Source organism: Pholcus phalangioides, unplaced genomic scaffold, assembly GCF_987345545.1.
Source record: "Pholcus phalangioides strain wild (caught in Gottingen) unplaced genomic scaffold, Ppha-v1.0 ptg000003l_1, whole genome shotgun sequence".
NCBI lineage: Eukaryota > Metazoa > Arthropoda > Arachnida > Araneae > Pholcidae > Pholcus > Pholcus phalangioides.
In genome coordinates this window covers 38,074,323-38,094,852 of record NW_028301596.1, presented here as the reverse complement: position 1 = coordinate 38,094,852, position 20,530 = coordinate 38,074,323, and the positions used below count along the sequence as shown (strand labels likewise).

Genomic DNA, 20,530 nt, shown 5'->3' with positions numbered 1-20,530 from the left:
CCCTTCAACTTTTTTTTTTCCAGAATAGGCAGCACATAGTGTTATTTTAAATGCACAGACCTGTTTTTCTGCTCACAGATTCTCGATATATGTGTGGAATGACAAAATAGCATGCAGCCTTATACGGGAATTTTCTTTGGGCAGCAAAACACTGTACACGCAAGACCGGCATGAGGCGACGAGGCGGCATGATTACAGGGACGGCATTCTTTATGACAAATTTATTATAACGATGTCCGAAATTTTTGCACATCGAAATAATTTTGAGGGGAAAGCGCGCGTGGATAAATAAGCGCAGGTAAATATAATACTTTTTCATTGTTGAAATGCCCTATTCAACTCTTTGTTATTCAACGCTTAATTCATCTCGACGCACTTCCTTTAGAAGAATCTTTAGTGTCGTGTTGTTTGGCTCCGGAATATTCTGACTGCCCATTTCTGTACACCATATCTGTTCTCTATACTAGGGTAAAGTTTCTCGCAGAACCCTTGATAATTATAAGGCTGGTCAGCGGAATCCTTGATGATAATAATGAGGCTATTCTACAGAACTCAAACAAATTTTTGTACATTTAATCTAAAAATAAAGCGTGTCCCTATTGCTGCCCCAACAATATCATAGCCCCAGAGCAAAATGAAGGAGGGCCTAGGCAGAGCACCCCGTATAATTTGCATATTTATTGTCAATTTATTTTCGAAAATCATTACGCCAGATCATATCGTGGAAGTTCCTATTCCATGCAGGACTGAGGTCCTTGCATGCCCCCCCCAAAAAGAGTGGATCAGACAGGATTCCTGCCCGGGGGCCCGATATAATTATCAGCAAATGTGATTCTATTTTTGTTTTTCACACTACAACTTTATATTGGAAGGGGTCCGCGAAGAGTCTGAAATGGAGGCCCACAAAAGATTTCAGCCTACTGCGGGATGCGGGGACCATGGGTCCCCGTGCCATGCCAACAACTTCTAAAGCAGAACTTTCTGCTTTAGAAGGTGTTGGCATGCCCGGTTGAACTCATGGTTGGAACTCACGAGATTGGAGCCCTGTGAACCTCTTGTTTATTATAATATAGCCCTCAACAGAAGAACGCACCCGCACAAGAACTGTGACACATGGCTTTAACTGAAGTTATGATAAGATATAAGTTACTTCATGATGCTAATCATGGAATCATAGGCATCGCCATCATCCTAGTTGTCGGTGAATATCTCCCGAGTATGAAACCAAGCATCTATCCTCAATGGTTTAAGTGAGCACTATGACCCCCTACAAGGGTAAGGCTGGCAAGGCTGTAGCACGGGGGCCCGGGATAAACCTCCTTGTTTTTCTTTTTAACAATATAAATTCACTATAGAGGAGGTACCACCAAAGATCTGTCTTGGGGGGGGGGGGGGGTGGCTCAGCTCTAGCATGATGGGGGGGGGGGATGATGAGCACAGATATACTCGCCATGGAAATAAAAATGTTTTTACATAAAATGTGCCCTTTTATTTTTTTTTTTCCAGATGGGGCACATTGCTTTTTATTACACCTGCACGGATCTGTTTCTTTGTTACAGAATTTAGATATCTGTGCGGAATGATAAAATAGCATGCTGTTTTCTACGATGTAGGAAATTTTTTTCTGCACAGCAAAAAACTCTGTATACATGGGAGCATTCTCAGACTCTAAACGACCATATTTTATAAACTTATTCACCCGGAAAAAATGGCGCCTTTCTGAGGCACTTTTGTCCATAACCAATAAAGGGGTAAAAATGAAATTTCATCAGCAAAAATATGCCTTCTAGAAAATATTGAAATATTGAAAACAATTATACAGTACAGTCAGTGCCGTCTTAAGGAATGGAACCGGGCACGGCCCGGGGGGCCTCAAGAGAAAAGAGGGCTTCACAAAAATGAGACCTGGTTGAGATTTTCGAGAATTTGCATGGTAGGGCTTCATCTTATGACGACACTGAGTACAATATCATATTTACATGTTAGAAAGACATCAGTGGACTAGAACCCCTTCTACCACCTATCAAATAAAACTGTTACAATTCTTCGATTGAAATTAACAACCAGATTTTTAGTTATTGTGCCGTATGAAAAAAAAAGAAAGTAAAACATGATATTGGTTAATATTTTATGAGCAATAATATTAGTTAATCACCGAGTTTGCTTTGAAATTTTAATAGTTGCTACTTGTATGAGGTAAAATAACATCAGTAAAACTTGCCAAGTGTTGTTATCCGAATCTGAGTTAAAAACTTCTTAATCACTCTATAGGCTCTTAGAGGCATTATGTAGTGAAACATCTTCATGGGAGATGTGATATAAGACGCCTATAGTCCGTTTCAGGTTAACTTTGTAGTGGAGAGAAAGGTAGAGAGTGTACTCCTTCGCCGCAAAATAAAGTTCCCATAAATCGGAGTTTTATGATGTGTGTGTGTGTGTGATCATTTATACAGAATATTTCAGTTTTTTTAATGATTTTGAAAAAAATAATGAAAAAATATCGTTTTGAACCGATGTTTCTTCGTTTGAAATTTTTAAATTAGAAAAAAATGTTGGTTACCCTTATCCAAAAATCTATAGCAACCACAACGACATTTTGGCGTGATATCCTATAAATCGTCCATTACCGAGGCCACGCATCCATACATTGGTTAAGAGGCTTTTGTTGCCATAGCAACGAGTGATGAGGTTCCCTCGTAGCTTTCTCTTCACTGCAAAGTTAACCTGAAACGGACTATAAACAAGCATTTTGTATCATAAAAAGTGCGGTCGAATCTCAATAGCAAAGGCGGTAGAGGGCGTTTTTGGAGAGTGTGCACAACAGCAATTCACCAGAAACAAATATAATATTTTCCTGACAGATTTGCTGCGATATGTGCTATCAACCATTCGAGGGAGCATATGCAACTTCGGACTGGATTGGAGTTTGTTTTATATTGGTGCAAGGAACATCAAGGTTATGCTGCGCCAAACAATGATAAAACGGTACAATGACTGGTGGCAGAATTTGCTTAATCCACGTTTCACAATGAGAAGGTCTACCACACTGCCCTATAGTAGAGGCACCTAAACACATAAGGGCTGAACCCCCCCCCCCCCTCATAATGACTGAAAAAATAATGCAATGTCCCTTCTCTCTTCTGCATTCGAGTCCCGTGTATAAGGGACGACCAGCAACTTTCAGCTTCCCTCCCAATGTTCTTCATGTCCTCTTCATGTCGACGCCTTATACCCTGGACACGAGCATTTTCGTACGCAAGATCGACCTTTAGAGGGACTCACACACACACACATTGGGTTTGGGAAGCACAAGCAACCAGAGAAATTTGGAGCTACTAACCTTCTCTCAAAAAGCATTTTAAATTAACAGAAATAGGTAAAGATAACATATAGTTTAGAGGTATTTTCTTCCGATATTTTAATTTTTTACTAAAATATTTGATATTATTTTCAATTTTTTATCGTCTTGGAAATGAAACGTCCCCTCCCTCTCTCCCCCACGTTTTCTCCTGCGTTCGCCTCTAGTCCAAAACGTATGAACTCGGGACTGCTACTTCGCTAGGGCATTTCTCAGAAATGTATAAATAAAAAGGTAGGAAAAACTTGTCTTTATGCTACGCGTGTATAGGCCAGTGTTTCTCAACCGCCGAGCCCTGGCTAGAGTCGAGTCATACCGGGCCGTGAGTGATATTCATCATTTCATATTTCCCCCATTCCTTTCCAATCAGTCGTATTTATGACCGTTCCTTCCACTCAAAAAAGAGAATCCTAACGGGCCGAGGGCTTTCAAAGGTTGAGAACCACTGGTATAGATAACATAACGCGAAGGATCACGGTTTAAAAAACTAAGGAGGAGAGCGATTCTTGGATTTTCAATAAATAAATTTCGTTTTTGGGTTTAGAGAATAAATATTAATTTAATTAATGTCTTCTCATAAGAATATGCGCGAAAGCACATTTGTGGTGCTTGATTGAACAAGAAACACCCTTCAAATTGTGTTCAGTAAATTTTATGTCGAATTTTAATGTGTTATATGACATACCGTATTACAATGTGTATAAGGATTTTCGGATATAGTTATCATTCGGTTATTTTTTTTTTCAGAAATCTCTCTCCCCAAAGCAGACTGTGCCAAAATGTGCGACGTACGTCGCAGAACAACCAGTGCTGTTGCAGAACAATCTGGAAGAATTTTAAGAATAGTGTAGAAAAACGCTATTATGTATATGCGAATTTTTACCGCAGAACATTTTCAGTCAGCTGAGGGCTCGTTGCAGAACATCGCAAAACATTCTGCTTTGGGGACCTCGAGTCCCGGTGTGATCACATTGAGCGGCGTGGGTTGTATAATATCAAAACACTTTCCCTCTGATACTACTTTTCTTTTATCGTAATCTTAGCAAGAAATGCCGGTAGAGATATCTTTAGAAAGAGTAAATATTTGTACGCACGTATCTTTCGAGACCATTATTGGGAGAAATGCGGAGATCCACTTATAGGATCAGACTTTTTATCAGGTAACGCACGTTGGCCGGTTGTTGTACGAGAAATTGCCATTGGTGACCGGTAAAATTTGCGAGTTGTGTTTCTGGCCTCGATAGGTTCGTTTCACTGTGGATTCTGATGGTGATTGGGTACTGGGAGGTTATGAAAAAGAAAATTCAGCAAACAAAGTAAGTGAAGTGCATTATGAATAATTAAATACATGAATTAGTTACCACCCACACTTTACATAATAAGTACTGTTATATAACGGTAAATGTAATAAATCCGGTTATTATGCATAATCGCCGATCATTTTGGTAAGTTTGATAAATTTCCCTTAAGCTATCACTTTTTCAGTTTTTACCGGCGAATATGCATAATACCCCGAGCATCGTTGGTAAATTTGATAAGAACTAAAAACCATCACTTTTACCTGCGATTATGCATAATATCTAAGTGTTGGTAAACGTGATGAATCTCGTGCTCTATGATATATTATACATGATGATTCATACATGTATTGCATCATTACAGGTCGGGGTATCCCAGGTCGATTAGATACTCGCCTGAAGTACCAAAGGATGTTTATAGGCATCTCGAGTTTGATACCCGGTTCGTCTTCGTCAGAAACTTTCCTGACGCCGGGGTATATCAGAAATGGCGACATAACCATAGAAAAAAAGTTTGCTACCGCAGGAAGTCCCACATCGAGGGGGGTTAGCTCACAAAACTTTCGTTGAGTATAAAAAAGATTGCCGTTCGGAATAGGCAATAAATTGTAGGTTCCGGTCTAATTAGCCCTCGTATGCAGAAAATGACAGTGGCGTGACAAAAATTATCAAATGTATCATTGCATCGTGGTCCGATTATATTCATCACACATACTACATCACACATATCATTTTAGACTCATTTGGAATTTTTTTCATATTTATGAAATTCACCAGTTACACTTGGGTATTAAGCATAATCACAGGTAAAGATGATAAATTTTGAATATTTATCAAATTTGCCAACAACGATTGGCTGTTATGCATAGTCGCCAGTTTTTTGCTGGTAATTATGCTTAATCACCGGTAAATTAAACTCAATTTAAAAGCATAATTAAACGCAAAAAATTATTATTTTTTTAGTATCTATCAAATATACAACGAAGCTTAGGTATTTCCATATTCACCGGTAAAAATGATATATTTATCAACCTTTTTCAAGACGATTGGTAAGTATGCATAATAACCAATTTATCACATTTGCCATAACATATACATTGTTTACATAGTTTATTTTACACAGAATAACTTACACGCAGCAATGCTTTAAACGCAAAATTTTTCATGATTCATTTTTTTTAGTTGAGAATCAACACACTATTCTTTTTTAATTTTTTGCGTGACTTCCGATCATTTGATCATTTTTGTCGCACCAAGGTCATTTTCTGCACACGAGGGCTAATTAGACCGTGCCCTACAGTTTATTGCCGATTCCGAACGGCAGGCTTGTTTTTAAACTCATCGAGGAGTTCGTGCTCTAACCCCTCGATGCGGGACTCCCTGCGGTCATGCCGCCGTTTTTGTTGTACCCCTGTATCAGGAAAGTTTTCTGACAAGGACGAACCCGGTATCGAACTCGCGACACCTCTAAACATCCTTTTGTACTTTAAGCGAGTATCTTATCGACCTGGGCTACCGCGCTACGCGACGCCCGATATTCCGATATAATGATCTTATTCGTTACTGAGTTTTCAATACGCTAATATTTCAGGTAATTTTTGTTCTGTTCCTACGAGTGATGTTATACCGAGGTCTGGCTATATAACGAGCAATGATTAATATATTGCTGTTGATTACTCTTGAATATTTTAATTTCTCTTTCATTAGGTGGTTGAAATTACAACCCATATCATCGTCATCGACATCTGCCGGAGGATCTGATGACGAAGAGACTAGATCCCAAAATGAAACGGATTTCTTATGGTAACCCCACATTTGTTCATTGATCTCTATGTTTGATAGATAATTATAGAATAGTGACTAAATTTCCCGTATTTTAACTTTTTTTTTCTTTTTCATTATTCCAACTCCAGTATTTTTCATGACTGCCGTTAATTATCTGTGTGTTGTTATTATTGTAACCAGTGATAAAAGCACAATTCAACGGTAACATCGAGAGAGAGAGAAATATAAAGCTCTCAAAATAAGCTATCAAGGGTTGCCTTTCACTCAAATTCAAGAAAGGTTTTCATGTACTCGAGCAGAGGCAGAAGCATTTGTTAAAAAATTATTTATATATATATTCTGGCTTCAACATATGCAGAAAAGATTTCTTTGGCATTTTTGAGGATACCGGGGGGGGGGGGGATCAGCAACTTCTTTCAATTGCAACTGATACCTTCAATCATAAAAATTCGTTATTTTTTTCATCGTCATCAAGTTTCGAGACATTTAAGTTCTTTTTACATGTGAAATAAAATACCCCGGGAAGTTACCCATAACAGTGATTTTTCGCTGCAACCCGTTTACGTGGCGTTTAGTTTATGCCGGTATTCCCCCTCCCCCTCTTTCCGGAAGTCGTCACTAGTTACGTGGGTTGAACGGAAGTTATTTTGTTCCAGATGGCTGACGAAGGAGCTTACAGTAGCAGCTCGATATAAGCTCGATGTACAGTAGTTTTCGCGGCACAAAGGATTATGCGAGAGGAGGTCGGAGTCACCCACCATTATGCCGCAACAACGCGATGGGACTCGTTTGACGGATCTACATCCCTCCTTTTTTTACCCCATGAGGAAAAAAAAGTTTCCATGCAGGTAATAATCGCCAAATTGACCCCCAATCTTGCACATGTAAACGGGGCTTATGATCCTTCAAGTGACCCACCCCCCCCCCCCCCCCCCGCAGTGTCCACAGCGACATATAAATCCGCTAATGAAAATTTTATTCCTCAATAATGAAATCTTAGGGAATGGAATTGGTTTTTACGCATGCTTTTTTGCATACAAAATGTATGTAGATTTTACTACTCGCATTTATATGCCATCCATACAACTTTGATAAATTATTTCCTTATATAAATATCTATTTCTACCCAAACCTGTGAAAAAAAAAAAAAGAAACCACCTATAGATAATATGCAGATGTATACAGGGTGTCCTGTAAGTGCTAATGCGGCCTTCATCTCATCCACCATAAATTGCAGAGGTATGATTCCAATTTGAAAAATGCTCAAAAGGCGTTCAAAAATCACCCTGTACTAGTTTTGAGAGTGAAAATGTGGCACAAAATAAAAAAAATCTAAATTTTTTACGGTTCCCCCGCCCCTTGGCGTGTAACTTCCAATTAGGAAGTTGTTGCGTTGTCTCTCCTGACGCCAACAGAAAAAACTCCATGTTTTTAAGTGTGCAATATTCGCTCAGATATTTTAATTCAAAAAATCTGAGAAAAGTTGTGAAAGAGCAGCAAAAACTAACGGAAAACATTTTTTAAACTCATTTATGCTGTTCTTTTCCAACTTTTCTCCAAATTTTTAATTCAAATATCTCGGCGAATATTGCAGTTAAAAACTTGGAATTACTTTTGTTGGCTTCAGGAGAGACAGGGCAACAACTTTTTAATTAGAAGTTAGAAGACAAGCGAAACATAAAAATATAATTTTTTTATTTTGTTACACACTGTATTTTCACTGTCAAAACTTGTACAGGATAATTTTTGAACGCCTTCTGAGTATTTTTTATACTGAAGCTCCATCTCTCTACGACGGGACGGTTGATAAGATAAAAGTCGTATTATCACTTACAGGACACCCTGTATAATTCACAACAATAAAATTCCGATTTTTTTTTCTAGTTTTATCCTATAGTTATGTTTAGGTTTATTCGGATTACACGCAGGAAAAAAAAACACTAGTGTGTTGAACGAAACGATCATCTGTACTTCATGCTAGTTTGCTGCACTGGAACACTCGCTGTAATTTACTAAAAATAAAAACTGCGCGACCCGTACAGGACCGGTTTAAAACCACAAACCAATTTTTATCGAAGAATTATAACATGTAGTTTCATTTTTATTTGATAGGTGGCAGCAGGGTGAAATTTTTGAAATTCCATAAAACATTAATTAGACAAATACAGGTGATAAAAAAAACCACATTAGATTTTACTTCTTAACCTCAAACAATATATGATAGAATATCATATTAAAAATTTGTAATGATACAATCAGTAGATTTTTAAAAATTATGTTCCAAACTCAAGTAAAACGTCAAAAGTAGCACATTCTTCGTAAAACGCGTTCACAGATTTATATTCACATAGTACTTAATTAACGTAATAACTCACTAAAGTGACGTAACTTCGGTTCTGAGGGTCATATAAACAGAAACAGGGCCTGTTTTGGAATCGAAAATAATATGGCTTCCATATAGACAATAAAAAAAAAATTATATTTACTTCCAAACTAACGTTAGCAACGTAGTTGGATAACTTAATTTCAACGGTCTGCAAGTAGAAATTTTTTTAAAAACACTAGTCTACAGCATTTGGCAGGACTGAAAGGGACTGTGCGATGGCCAGTGGCTAGATTTCCCGAGGAGGCATTTGGAATTTTACTTCCAAAATTCATTTCGACATTGCATCCCGTTCTTCTGCAATTTTGTGTAAAAAGATTGATTACATCGAAGTCAACTCTTTATCTGGTAAAGGTGCAGTCCTTACACCGAACAATAAAGAAGCTCTTACCAGATAAGTGCTTATTTTAAAAAGGTAAGTGCTTACCATATAAGTTACAAGAGCTTACCTTATTACAATTAATGTAATATAATAGGTCTCAAAAAGTGTATTGCTAAAATGCGTTGTGAAATCCGGACTCAGAAATCCGACTAAACTAATGATGAGAATCGGAAAAACCTCGAAATTAATCAATTACTGCAATTACAATAATTATGCATTCAAGATAATTATTAACTCGATGTGAATTTCTCTGTCCCAGTAACGATATGATTAACTAGTCGGATAAGTGTTCTTTAAAACAAAGTTATCGGAACCCATTTCAAGCAACAAAAGATAACATCGATAAAACTATGCACGACCACTCGTAATATCTTATCATTAGAATGACAATGATTGCCACTTTTCCTGAGACTTTTTGGCTTTTCGTGTATGTACATCACACCCACTAAGCCAACACAACACAGCTACATTTAGGGCACGTGCGAAAGCACGACACACTGTGATAATGCATCATGTTTTCATGATATTTGTGTCTTTATACTTGTATACACCGATGACATTGTAGCAAATTAATTAGACATTCCGATTGAGGTTTTTGAATAGCCATTAGGGTTATGGAAAATAATAATAAGGTCGAAAAGGATGCTTCTCCAGAAAGGTTTGCTCTGATTAAAAATTCTCCTATACTATTAATATTCCTTTACTTATCGTACATTATTGTACTTTCGAAGTTCCTTCTTATGAATAACCATTGTAATAAAAATTAAGGAAAAACAATAGTGAAAAATATGTATTGGAAAACTAGTAACGAAAGGAATTATCAATGACTTTTTTAAAACAGGCTTATTTAAAAACTCTTATGATAAATATATTTTTAAAGGAATCAAATTTTAAAAAAATTGTGAAATACAGTCATTTCGCTATAACTCGAGCTCCGATAGCTCGAATATCTATTCAAGTCGAAGTTTTCAGTAAGTCTCAGAACTTTTTCCGTATTTTTTAGTGTTAAAATTTTCCCTTAATTCGAAGTTTTCTTCCTTCAAGTCGAAATTTTTGGGAATGAGAAAAAATGTTGTATTTAGCAGATTCATTTGTCTGCTTGCAAAACGTGAGTGACATTCTGTCGAAAGAAGAGAAAAATAGTCAAAATCACACACTGCATTTTTTGCCAGGAAATAATCTTGTATACACTTTATTTATGACTCTTTTCACGTTTATACGAGTATCACGAATGCGTCCGTTTTCCACAATACATTGTGTAGCCTACATCTATTTTGTTCCTAAATATTTCCATCCAATAATTAAATATGATTAAATTAGAATAACTTATCTTTTCGCATTTCTTCATCCCCAGTAGCTTTACCAAAACGATATTCGTAAATAGTGCTGTTGTTTTAATAAATTTTTCTTTTTCCCAATCTGAAATCGGAATTTCCTTTAACTCGAAGTTTTTTGCCGGCCGCTGCACATTCGACTTATCGAGATTTCACTTGTACTTTAAAGATAACAATATAACGTGATCATCATTCCCAAGGTATGATCCGTCCAGGGAATTTGTTAGTGTTAGTAAACATCCATGCCCGAACCTACACCTGCACAGTGAGAAGCTAGATCCCTAACCACTCGACTGTCAGGCGGCGAAGAGTAAATATTCAATTAAATTATTTAATGATTTTGAAATTAATTAAGTTTTGAATGAATTTCTCTTTTAATGAATGAATTTCATGAATTTCCATAAAATTTTTAATTGAATTTCCATAAATTTTTAATTGAATTTCCATAAAATTTTTAATTGAATTTCCATAAAATTTTTAATTGAATTTCCATAAAATTTTTAATTGAATTTTTATATAGTTTCTGATGATTATCGATCTTATTTTATATATTTTTTAAATTTGCGCTTCAATGCCTGAATTATTTTTAGTTAATTTTTTCATTTTTAATTATTTTGTATAATTTTCAATGTAATAGATGAAATTATTCCAATAAATCTTTGAATATTTTTAAGTTTCGAAATTGTTTTTTAATGGATTTTTCCAACATTTTTTTTTTTTATTTTCACAATTTTTTTTCTAATTTATAAATTATTTTAAACGTATTTTTAGATTTTGGTTTCGACGAATTTTATTCAGTTAAGAAAGGTCAACTCTTACATGTTAGTTTATATTAAGTAGACAATTCACATGATATGTAAGAAATATAATATTAAAAAATACATTTTTTTATTTATTCTCGTAAATTGGGTTTTCGAATTATTAATGTACACACATCAAAAATAGTAATTTTTTCCCCTCTCATGTAAGCTCATATTAAGGAAAAGTACAGACACATGAATTTGATGATATCATGCAAATGATACGGTTAATTCAGGACTTTTTTAAAAATGGAACTGCAACTTCAATTGATTCTTTTATCAATATTCGTCAACTATAAGCCATAATTACAACCGAACTCGATTATAACGGCATCGAAAATTCCACGAATTTTTTTCGAGGTGTCTTTATAACTGAGATAGAGGTTTTTCAGACCTTTAAAAGAATAAAAAATATAATCAGATGCGCAATGAATTTTTTTTAGTATGAACAAAGTTGAAATTTCATTACGATCACTCTAAGAGTGACCATATTTTATCGAGAAAAATGCGAGAAATTAGGGTCAATTTTCAGCGAAATTGTCAATTATTGCTTACAAACAATCCTTGGTGGTACATGAAGTGCTATAACTAGTCTGCGGTGAGTTGAAGTGCATTCACGACAAAAAAGGGTTCAATATGCCATATAGGTCTACGTGTGATGAATATTCTAGTATAGTCATATTATGAAACTATCTTCGTCTCTAATTTCAGTTTAGATTATAAATAAGGGAAGAGGAAAACTAAAAGAAAAATACTGTAAAAAATTTCCCGTTTACGGATCTCATATTCTTAAATACTCGTTGTTAGATATCAAAATAATAGCAGATGAACATTCCCCTGAAGGTGATCAGGTCTAATTATAAGAATTTCGAGGGGGAAACACCATGGAAACGGAAACAAAAGCGGTTAAAAGAGTGTCGTTTAACTCCGGGGTAGTTGCATTTTCATTGGGGTTATAAGCAAAGCTCATTGGCATTGTTCTCTCTAACGGCACGTATACAGTAGCGAGCGGATCATGTAATGTAAGCATTCGCAATTAGTTATTCAGTAATTGGAACGGTTCTGTGAACAACGAACTAATTCTTTTTGAGCCGTTCGAACCGGACGACTTAGACGAACGGGAGCTTTACTTGCTCCGGGAGCCTTACTTTGCATGTTCTGCTCGATAATTTATACTCTCCTTCAGCTGCGACCACCAATTATTGACGTTATAGCAGAGGTGCCGTTACAACAGAGTTCGTTATATCCGAATTTGATTCGATAAGTCAAGTTTTTTTTGTATTCTTAGTGAAAGTGAGAGACCGGAGGGCCAAGGAACGGCATCGGAAGAGATGGAGAAACTGATAGAAGACACCGCTCGTAGATTTTTCTTGTACGGGCCGCAGACCAAAGTCTCGTCCAGTACCAACAGCAACGAAAATAGCCCTCTCCTGGCCGCTGACTACAGTACTCGCAGTAATGGCCGTTATTCCTATAATACCAGGTAAATGAGCTTTATAGAGTGTAAGTGTAACTCTCCTTCGCTTACAAGTTATTGGCGAGAAATTCGGATGATCTCTTATTTTACGAATGGGTGGTAAATATAATAACCTTGTACTAATCTGAACGCCCATTAGAGCAAGGGAAAGAAGTTGAGGGGGGGGGGGGAGGTGGAAGAGAAGTAGAAGAAAAGGAAGATGGAAAAAACGAATGAAAGGAAAACAGCGTAATAGATAAGTACAGATAAGACAGGATAGAGATAAGAGAAAGTAGATATACAAAATAGATTTCTCTTTTCACCCTCACTCAACCTGTTCTCTTTTGCTCTTACATGTACATAGAAGGATACATCATATGTGGGCAAAAAAGTCACTAACAATTGTATAGAAATGAAATGCCGGACTCGTGATGCGAGGATCCGGGTTCGAACCCCACAGTGGTGGTCGGCTGAAGTTGGTTTTCTGTGGTTCCCAACTTCAAGGCGCAAATGCGAGCCGATCTCCCCGTTAAAAAGTCTCGCCACAGAGAGCAACAGTCCTACAACAGTAAATCATTCAACCATAACACTTCACTCATAGTTAGTAAAAAAAGCTGGGGGCAGATGATAGCACTACACATAACAAGCATTACACAGAAACAAACTTTACGTCAGGTTGCACTACACGTACACGCACATTCCCGCATGTACCGATTCGTTGGGGGGTTCCGCGGGGGGGGGGGTGCATGTATGGTGTAGCAGTAGTAGGTAGGAGCTCGGGAATCCATGATGTTCTTAAGTCAGCCACCTCGTTGGGCAATTTGCCTGTTGTGGCGTTGTATTTGTATTGTATTGTATTGAATTGAAAGGAAGGTAAAAAGAACAAACCCGGGTTCGAACCCACCGTCGCCACAGTGGTGGTCGGCTGAAGTTGGTTTTCTGTGATTCCTAACTTCAAGGCACGAATGTGAGAGCCGATCTCTCCGTTAAAAAAGTCTCGCCGCAGAGAGCAACAAACCTGCAATGATACATTATTCAATTCAAGCATTACACTTCACTCATAGTTAAGAAAACTGATGGCAGATGGCAACATGCCCCCCCAAGGGCGGGGCAGACAGGGCCGCGACAATTCTCATCATTTTTTTGTTTTTTCATGCTATAAATTAACTATAAAAGGGCCCGCAACAGATCCAAGCCTAGGGGCCCTGATCTAGGTTGTGGTGGCCATGGATGGCAGCACTACACAACACAAGCATTACACAGAAACAAACTTCACGTCAGGGGGTTCGCTACACATACACGGACATTCCAACATGTACCAGTTCGTTAGAAGTTCCGCAAAGGAATATGGACGAGGTGCATGTCTAGTTGAGTAGCAGTACTAAAAATTATAATTGATTAGTGTTCATGAAATAAAATTCAGTTGCATGTTTTACCCTGTAAATTAGCTTCCCTCACGACACTTTCTTGTATTACACAGGAAGTAGCTTCACGGCAATTATGTTTTACTATGTAATGTTCCCAATTGGGAACATTGGCCGTTAAAAGGTTAACTTTTTTGGAGGGGAGCAGGTGCAAAATATCCATGTTATTAGCCATAACCGAAAGAAAAAAACTGGTAAAGAAATTTAAAAATATATTGAAGGTGATTTCGATTGAAATGTAACCGTTACCGGTGTATCAGTTTTACAATCTCCTCAAAAAATATCATTAGGGGCCATTCAAGTATTACATAAGCAGATTTTCAACCATTTTTGACCCCCCCCCCTTTGTCAGCAAAACACTGACCCCCTCTCCCCACCCCGTCAGAAAAATTTCGTCAGCAGCTTAGAATATTTCATATCTTCAAAAAGGGGTGGTTGATGACGTAAGCAGCCTTCAAACCCCCCCCCCCCCCTCCTCTCCCCTTGTCATCAAAAGTTAGTAAATCCGAAACCCTCCCCCCCCCCCCCGATGCTGACGTAATACTTGAATGACCCCTTATAGGGGATTTATCGTAGTAAAGGGGATATAGTATAGTATCGAGAGAAGAAGTTTAACATTAGACTCTCTATAGGAAATTCAAAGTTAAATTCTAAAAAATATCATTGCAGAGAAATTTATCATTATATCTAGTATCGTTGTAGCGAGGTTTCATTGTAATTGTGCTTAAATAACGAAAACTTAAAGTTTCGATATTCATTTATCTGAATAACCGGTTTTAAAATTATTTTTCTATATTTCATATGATTTTGTTAGATAGTATTGATAAAAAGAGTAAATATTGTTCTTCTCTTCTCAAGAAAGTTGTTAATTTAGCATAGCTCAAGATGTTCGAATGTTCTAGAGCATTTTCAAGATGTCAGTCTCTGTAGTAGTTTCCGCGTTATCTCAATTTGTCAAAGCTCTCCAAATACGATATGGTATCAGCACCAATGGCTGAAAACAATGATCGAAAAGCCAATACTCGAATGGAAATTGCATCTATCATTGTCGATCGGAATTCAAGGATTCAAAATATTCTTTTTATTTCTTTTCCTATTTATTTTTATATTGCATTTAAACATCGAGAGCAGGGATTCTTGACTATGGACCCCTTGGGGTTCTTGAAGAGATTTCAGGGGGGTTCGTGTAGGGGGGGGGGGTCTCTTATATATCCCGTAAGTCATCAGACAACCTGAACGGGCTAAGAAAAGACGGGGAATTTTATTTTGGTCAAATACTTCCAATTAATTTTGCGTAGGCCTGTAACTTAAAAAAAATATATCTACATAATTACCAACTTTTTGTTCATAAACAGTGGCTGTGAAGTCAGGAATGAATCGGCTGTATCAGTCGAGAGCTGTACTTTTAGTGGATCGAACAGCACCGAAGAGAACCGAATCGAATGCAGTTATTTCTTGCGTAATATAAAGTTGGTCATCCTCGTCGGCATTCTACTGTTCTGCATGGTGAGTACACTGCATGTACAGTTGCGTAGCTAAAATTTCAATTTTGATTTCAATATTTCAACAAATCCGTTTAACATTTTATTCTGAAAGCGGTTTCAAAAAATTTTGGAAATAATCTATAACAAAGAGTTTTTATACTGCGATTCCCGAGTTCCTGGCGATCCTATAGTACACAGGGTGCATAGGTAACAGGGCGTAGGGCATTTTACTAGCAAACCGTTGATCCTAGAGCCATACTTCCAATTCCAAAAAAGTATCCAAATAATGTGTATTACTCAGATATGTCGTTCTAGTTGTTAATAGGGGTTATATAGCTATTAAAATAAAAAATAAACTTTTTATACCGTTTGTGTGTGTGTTGAAAAATCCAATTAAAAAGTTGTTGCCCTGTCTCTCTTGATGCCAAGAACGAAAATTCTACGTTTCTAAGTGCATTATTCGCTGAGATATTCGAATTTGAAAAACGGAAAACAGTTGGGGAAAAACAGCGTTAAATGAAAGAAACCCGTTTTATCCGCATTTAACACAGTTTTTCCCCCAAATTCTCTTCGTTTTTTGAATTCGTATATCTCAGCGAATATTGCATTAAGAACCGTGGAATTTTCGTTGCTGGTATCAAGAGAGACAGAGAGAGAGAGAGAGAGAGTGAGAGAGAGAGAGAGTGAGAGAGAGAGAGAGGGCAACAACTGTTTATTCGATTTTTGAACACACGGTATAGAAAGTTAACATTTTTATTTCAATAACTATACAAAACTCCTTGCAACATGAATGACATATGTGAGCACTACGCATTATTCGGATAGTTTTTATAATTGGAAGTATGGCTCTAGGACCAACGGTTCGCCAGTGAAAATGTCATATTCCGTGCTATCTATGCACCCTGTATATGCTTTTGACATCCATTAGTCAATTTAGTCCCACTAGCTACCGATTTCGGCAATTTTCCAGTAATTTTAATATCAAGAACCATGGTCCGACTTTCACGTGAAAGGACCATTGACAATCAATGAATTACTCCCTTCCCTACACTACTATAGTGGAAGATCTTAGGTTAGTCAGTGACCATGTCTATTGTTCAAATCAGAACAGTATATTGAAATACTGTCTGAGGCTTTCATGGCCAGCGTTCAATGACTTACAAACGGTTTCCGGGCTATTAGGCAATGGTCTAAGAGATTTGGTATATGTCAGTTTCACCCACATCTGTGGCAGGCATCATCTGAGGTTATTCGGACGTAAGTCTCCGCGCTGCAAGAGAGAAAGGCTTCGTAGATCTACTGCACTGCCATCGACGTGTTGCGGCCGATCAAGCCTCAGAAATGCATATAGAGAACAAGTCGATGACAGCAGGTGTACGAAGCCTTTCTCGTTTGCCACGGAGACCTCAGATGATGCCTGCCACAGATGTGGGCGAAACGTCAGGAAGAAAATCTCTTAGGCCATGGCCTAATAGCGCGGAAACCGTTTGCAAGTCACAGTACAGTATATTATTTAAATTTTCGGATACTCAAAATTATTATGGAGCTTGGCTTGCCCATGTGGAAATAAAACTCTGATTACAATGTAATTCACCTACTTTTTTTTTGTGGAAATGTGATGGCAGAATGACATATGATAAAAGATCATTGAGAAACCTGCCATAAAACATTGTCCTGAATTTGTTTTATTGATTATGTTTAAAAGGTTTTACGGTCCCAGTCTTGTTATGGTTAAACCCTCTCCTTCAGATATACCTATTATATTAAAAATAATCTTTGTTCGGTAGTGATATAGTGACGCTTCATACTTGGTATATGTCAGTTGATTCAGATAAGAATTTAATTCCATTGAATTCTGAATGTTTTTGTATTAAGAGAGATCATTTTGTGTATTTTTTTAGGTAACTCTCAGTTTCATAAAAGTTTCAGAAACGTCTTGGACGGAAGTATCTGTCATTCGACGAAAACCAGCCGGTATCCTTTCATTAATATGCACGGTACCTAAATTAGACACGCACTCCCACTTTTAGATTAGGTATTTGTACTATTTTTACGTGTTTTTAGATTAGATACTCGAACTAATTTTTTACGAACTTTTAGATTACGAACTACGTTTTACCTACTTTATATTAGATACTTGCATTACTTTTTACATAATTTTAGATTAGATAATCGAACTACTTTTTCTACTTTTTACGTACTTTTAGATTAGATATTCATTGGCGTACGCAGGGGGGGGGGGGTTCTAACTCTCCTCAAGCCGATATTATAGTGTTATTTTGCCGGGAAAAACGTAAATCCCCCCCCGGTTAAGAAAAAAAAATTGAACCCCCGAGAAAATTCTGCGTACGTCTATGTAGATACTCGTACTACTTTTTACGCACTTTAGATTAGATGTTCTTACTTCTTTTACGTACTTTCAGATTAGATACTCATACTTTTATCTTGTCAAATGTAAGTATACTGTTATAAATAGATTATAGTCTATGGCAGGAGTATATAGATTCTCTCGTTTTTATTGAATAACAAATCAGCCGTTCCACGTTTCTATCTCAAATTTCTTATACACGAACCCCCATGTTGATGAAGCCATTTCAACATAATTTGAAAAAAAAATTCTAAGAAATGAATTGAAAATTAAAAATATGAAAAACAGCCCGCGTCTCAAAAAGTATATATAGACATCAGCATAATTTTAATATTTACTATTTCACAGTTGCGCCATTGCCATGAATGATTTGAAATACTTAATCGGGCATGCTGAGAAACTATTTGCGACCTCAGAGTTTCTGGTGGAAACGTGACTTTCAGCCTCCCCTGGACTTATAGGAACGGAATTCGCTACTTCAACGCCGTAATACTTGAAATATGACGACATAGGGAATAAATATGAAGATGAAGAGATAATAGACCCCACCCCAAAGGTTTTGCATTATATTCGTAGGACTCGTAGCTGATCAATTCTAACTCACGTCACTTATTGTCAGTAAACGTTGCACTAGTGGATGTAGATGTGGGAATAGGCAGCGTTGACCTGTTGAAACGACTAAAATGACCCTCATTGTGCTCCTGACTGGAAGTAGAGAAGGGTTCCTAGAATGTTCCGATTGCCTTTGGACTTCCACCGACCTAACAGAAACCAATGCCAATCGTTCCATTGAATCCGAATGCTCCCCTATTCCACGACAAATTGCCCTCCTTGCTGACAGTTGTGGAAAGTGTGAGATTCGTATCTGAAGTCATGCTAATAATATGTACAGCCATCGGGCCCATCTAGAATTGAACTGTTTTTCTTGCCTGAAGATAATAGTGAACCCCATTCAATGCGTGCCATTCTGGCCCAAATCAATTGATCATTTTTGTAGTGTTGCTTCAGAAGAGATCTATAGCGCATGTTTTGAAATACATGCCTACTGCAGTCCAGCAGTAGGCATGTACGACGTTGTCCTCATCGCCGTTGGCACAATTCCTGTACTGCTGGACTGCAAACGTCCTTTGATACAGGAATTGATAACCTTCGTAAAATTTGACGAACGGATAATTTCTGGCAAGATGCTAAACGCAAAATATCTCTATCCATCCAAACTGTGGCCATTTTAGGCCTCCCAATTCATTATCCCCCTCTACATTATCACTTTCAGATAATATTCTATATATATATATATAGATCTGCTGCGCCCTGCTATCTTTGTAATATCTTTTTCAGCCACACCCTTCAGTCTTTAAACGACAGATTTTATCAGCATTCCTTACGATGTAACGAACGTTTCGAAGCATAATGAAAACTACCTGGAATACAAGTTTTCGGATGAGCATTTATAATCTTTCAAATGATTACGACATTGCAGCTACGTTAAAATATGCGAATATCGTGATCTCTCACTTTGCTAGTTTTTTCAAGTAAAGTTTATATATATGTATACTTTTGAAACAGGCTGTTTTTCATTTTCTAACTTTTCCCCAAACTCATTTCTTGAGAAAAATTCGGTTCAGCTATTGTGAAATGCCTTTACTGTCATGAGGTTCATGAAAGGTTTTGGAGACCACACATATACCTACAGAAGGCCATAATCTTGGCTGAAGGTGTGCAGTGCTACTCCATGTCCTTGTTTGCACGCGGGGCTTCAGTTATGAAGAGAGTCTTCATTTTTTGAATACTTTTACATTGAATAGAAAAGCTATCCATACTTAGAATAAGGCAACCATAAATATTTTTTATGGGCATCGTATAATATTTTATCATGTATATTATACATGATTTCGTTTTTATAATTACATTTTTAGTTGGGTTGCTGTTTAGAAATATGTGACATCCATATTTGTTATGGGCATCTTTTTCCTCAGCCACCTCGTTGTATATTTTGCCTGTTGTGGCCTTGTATTTGTATGTGGAACGGTTGATTTGTTACTCAAGAATAACGATTAGCTATATACTTTTGCGGCAGACTATAATTATTTCTATGGTTTGAAAATAAAAATATAAACCTGGTGGACCCATAAAAGTCACTCATTTAAAAAGTCAGTACATTAAACAATCACCAATCGCCCATTTCTAACTACAGTTAACTACTGTAGAAAAATAGATGGCGGCAAGTACTGTACGCAAAAGCGCACATTCTCATCGATGCTTGGTATTATTATATTGTGTTCCTTGACGAAAGTCTGAAAGCGGTGAATTTCTCAGAGCCATCACTGATCTGGGAACCATACGTCTACGTTCAAGCTCGAGGCCCATTTCTACCTCAAGGCTTTCTCAACATCAGTCAGTATTACGTATCTTTTACTATTACGAGAATCGACATCAATGGCACTGTTCATGTAAGTTT

General features: G+C 37.1%; 1 protein-coding gene across 2 annotated transcripts in view; it reads left to right on the top strand.

Moving 5' to 3' along the window:
- Positions 1–4,520: 4,520 nt before the first annotated feature.
- The window catches only part of LOC149088502 (P protein-like), a 36,583-nt gene continuing 20,573 nt past the window's right edge, over positions 4,521–20,530 (top strand). Inside the window, exons 1-6 of one of the 2 annotated variants that reach the window (XM_089247886.1) lie at positions 4,521–4,674; positions 6,364–6,459; positions 12,629–12,823; positions 15,576–15,726; positions 17,606–17,678; positions 20,374–20,522. In XM_089247886.1, the coding sequence (XP_089104012.1) occupies positions 4,625–4,674; positions 6,364–6,459; positions 12,629–12,823; positions 15,576–15,726; positions 17,606–17,678; positions 20,374–20,522 (714 nt within the window). In that variant the 5' untranslated portion in view covers positions 4,521–4,624. Of the gene's footprint in view, positions 4,675–6,363; positions 6,460–9,644; positions 9,865–12,628; positions 12,824–15,575; positions 15,727–17,605; positions 17,679–20,373; positions 20,523–20,530 lie in introns of those variants that run through there. The other variant, XM_089247892.1, reaches the window with a different exon arrangement.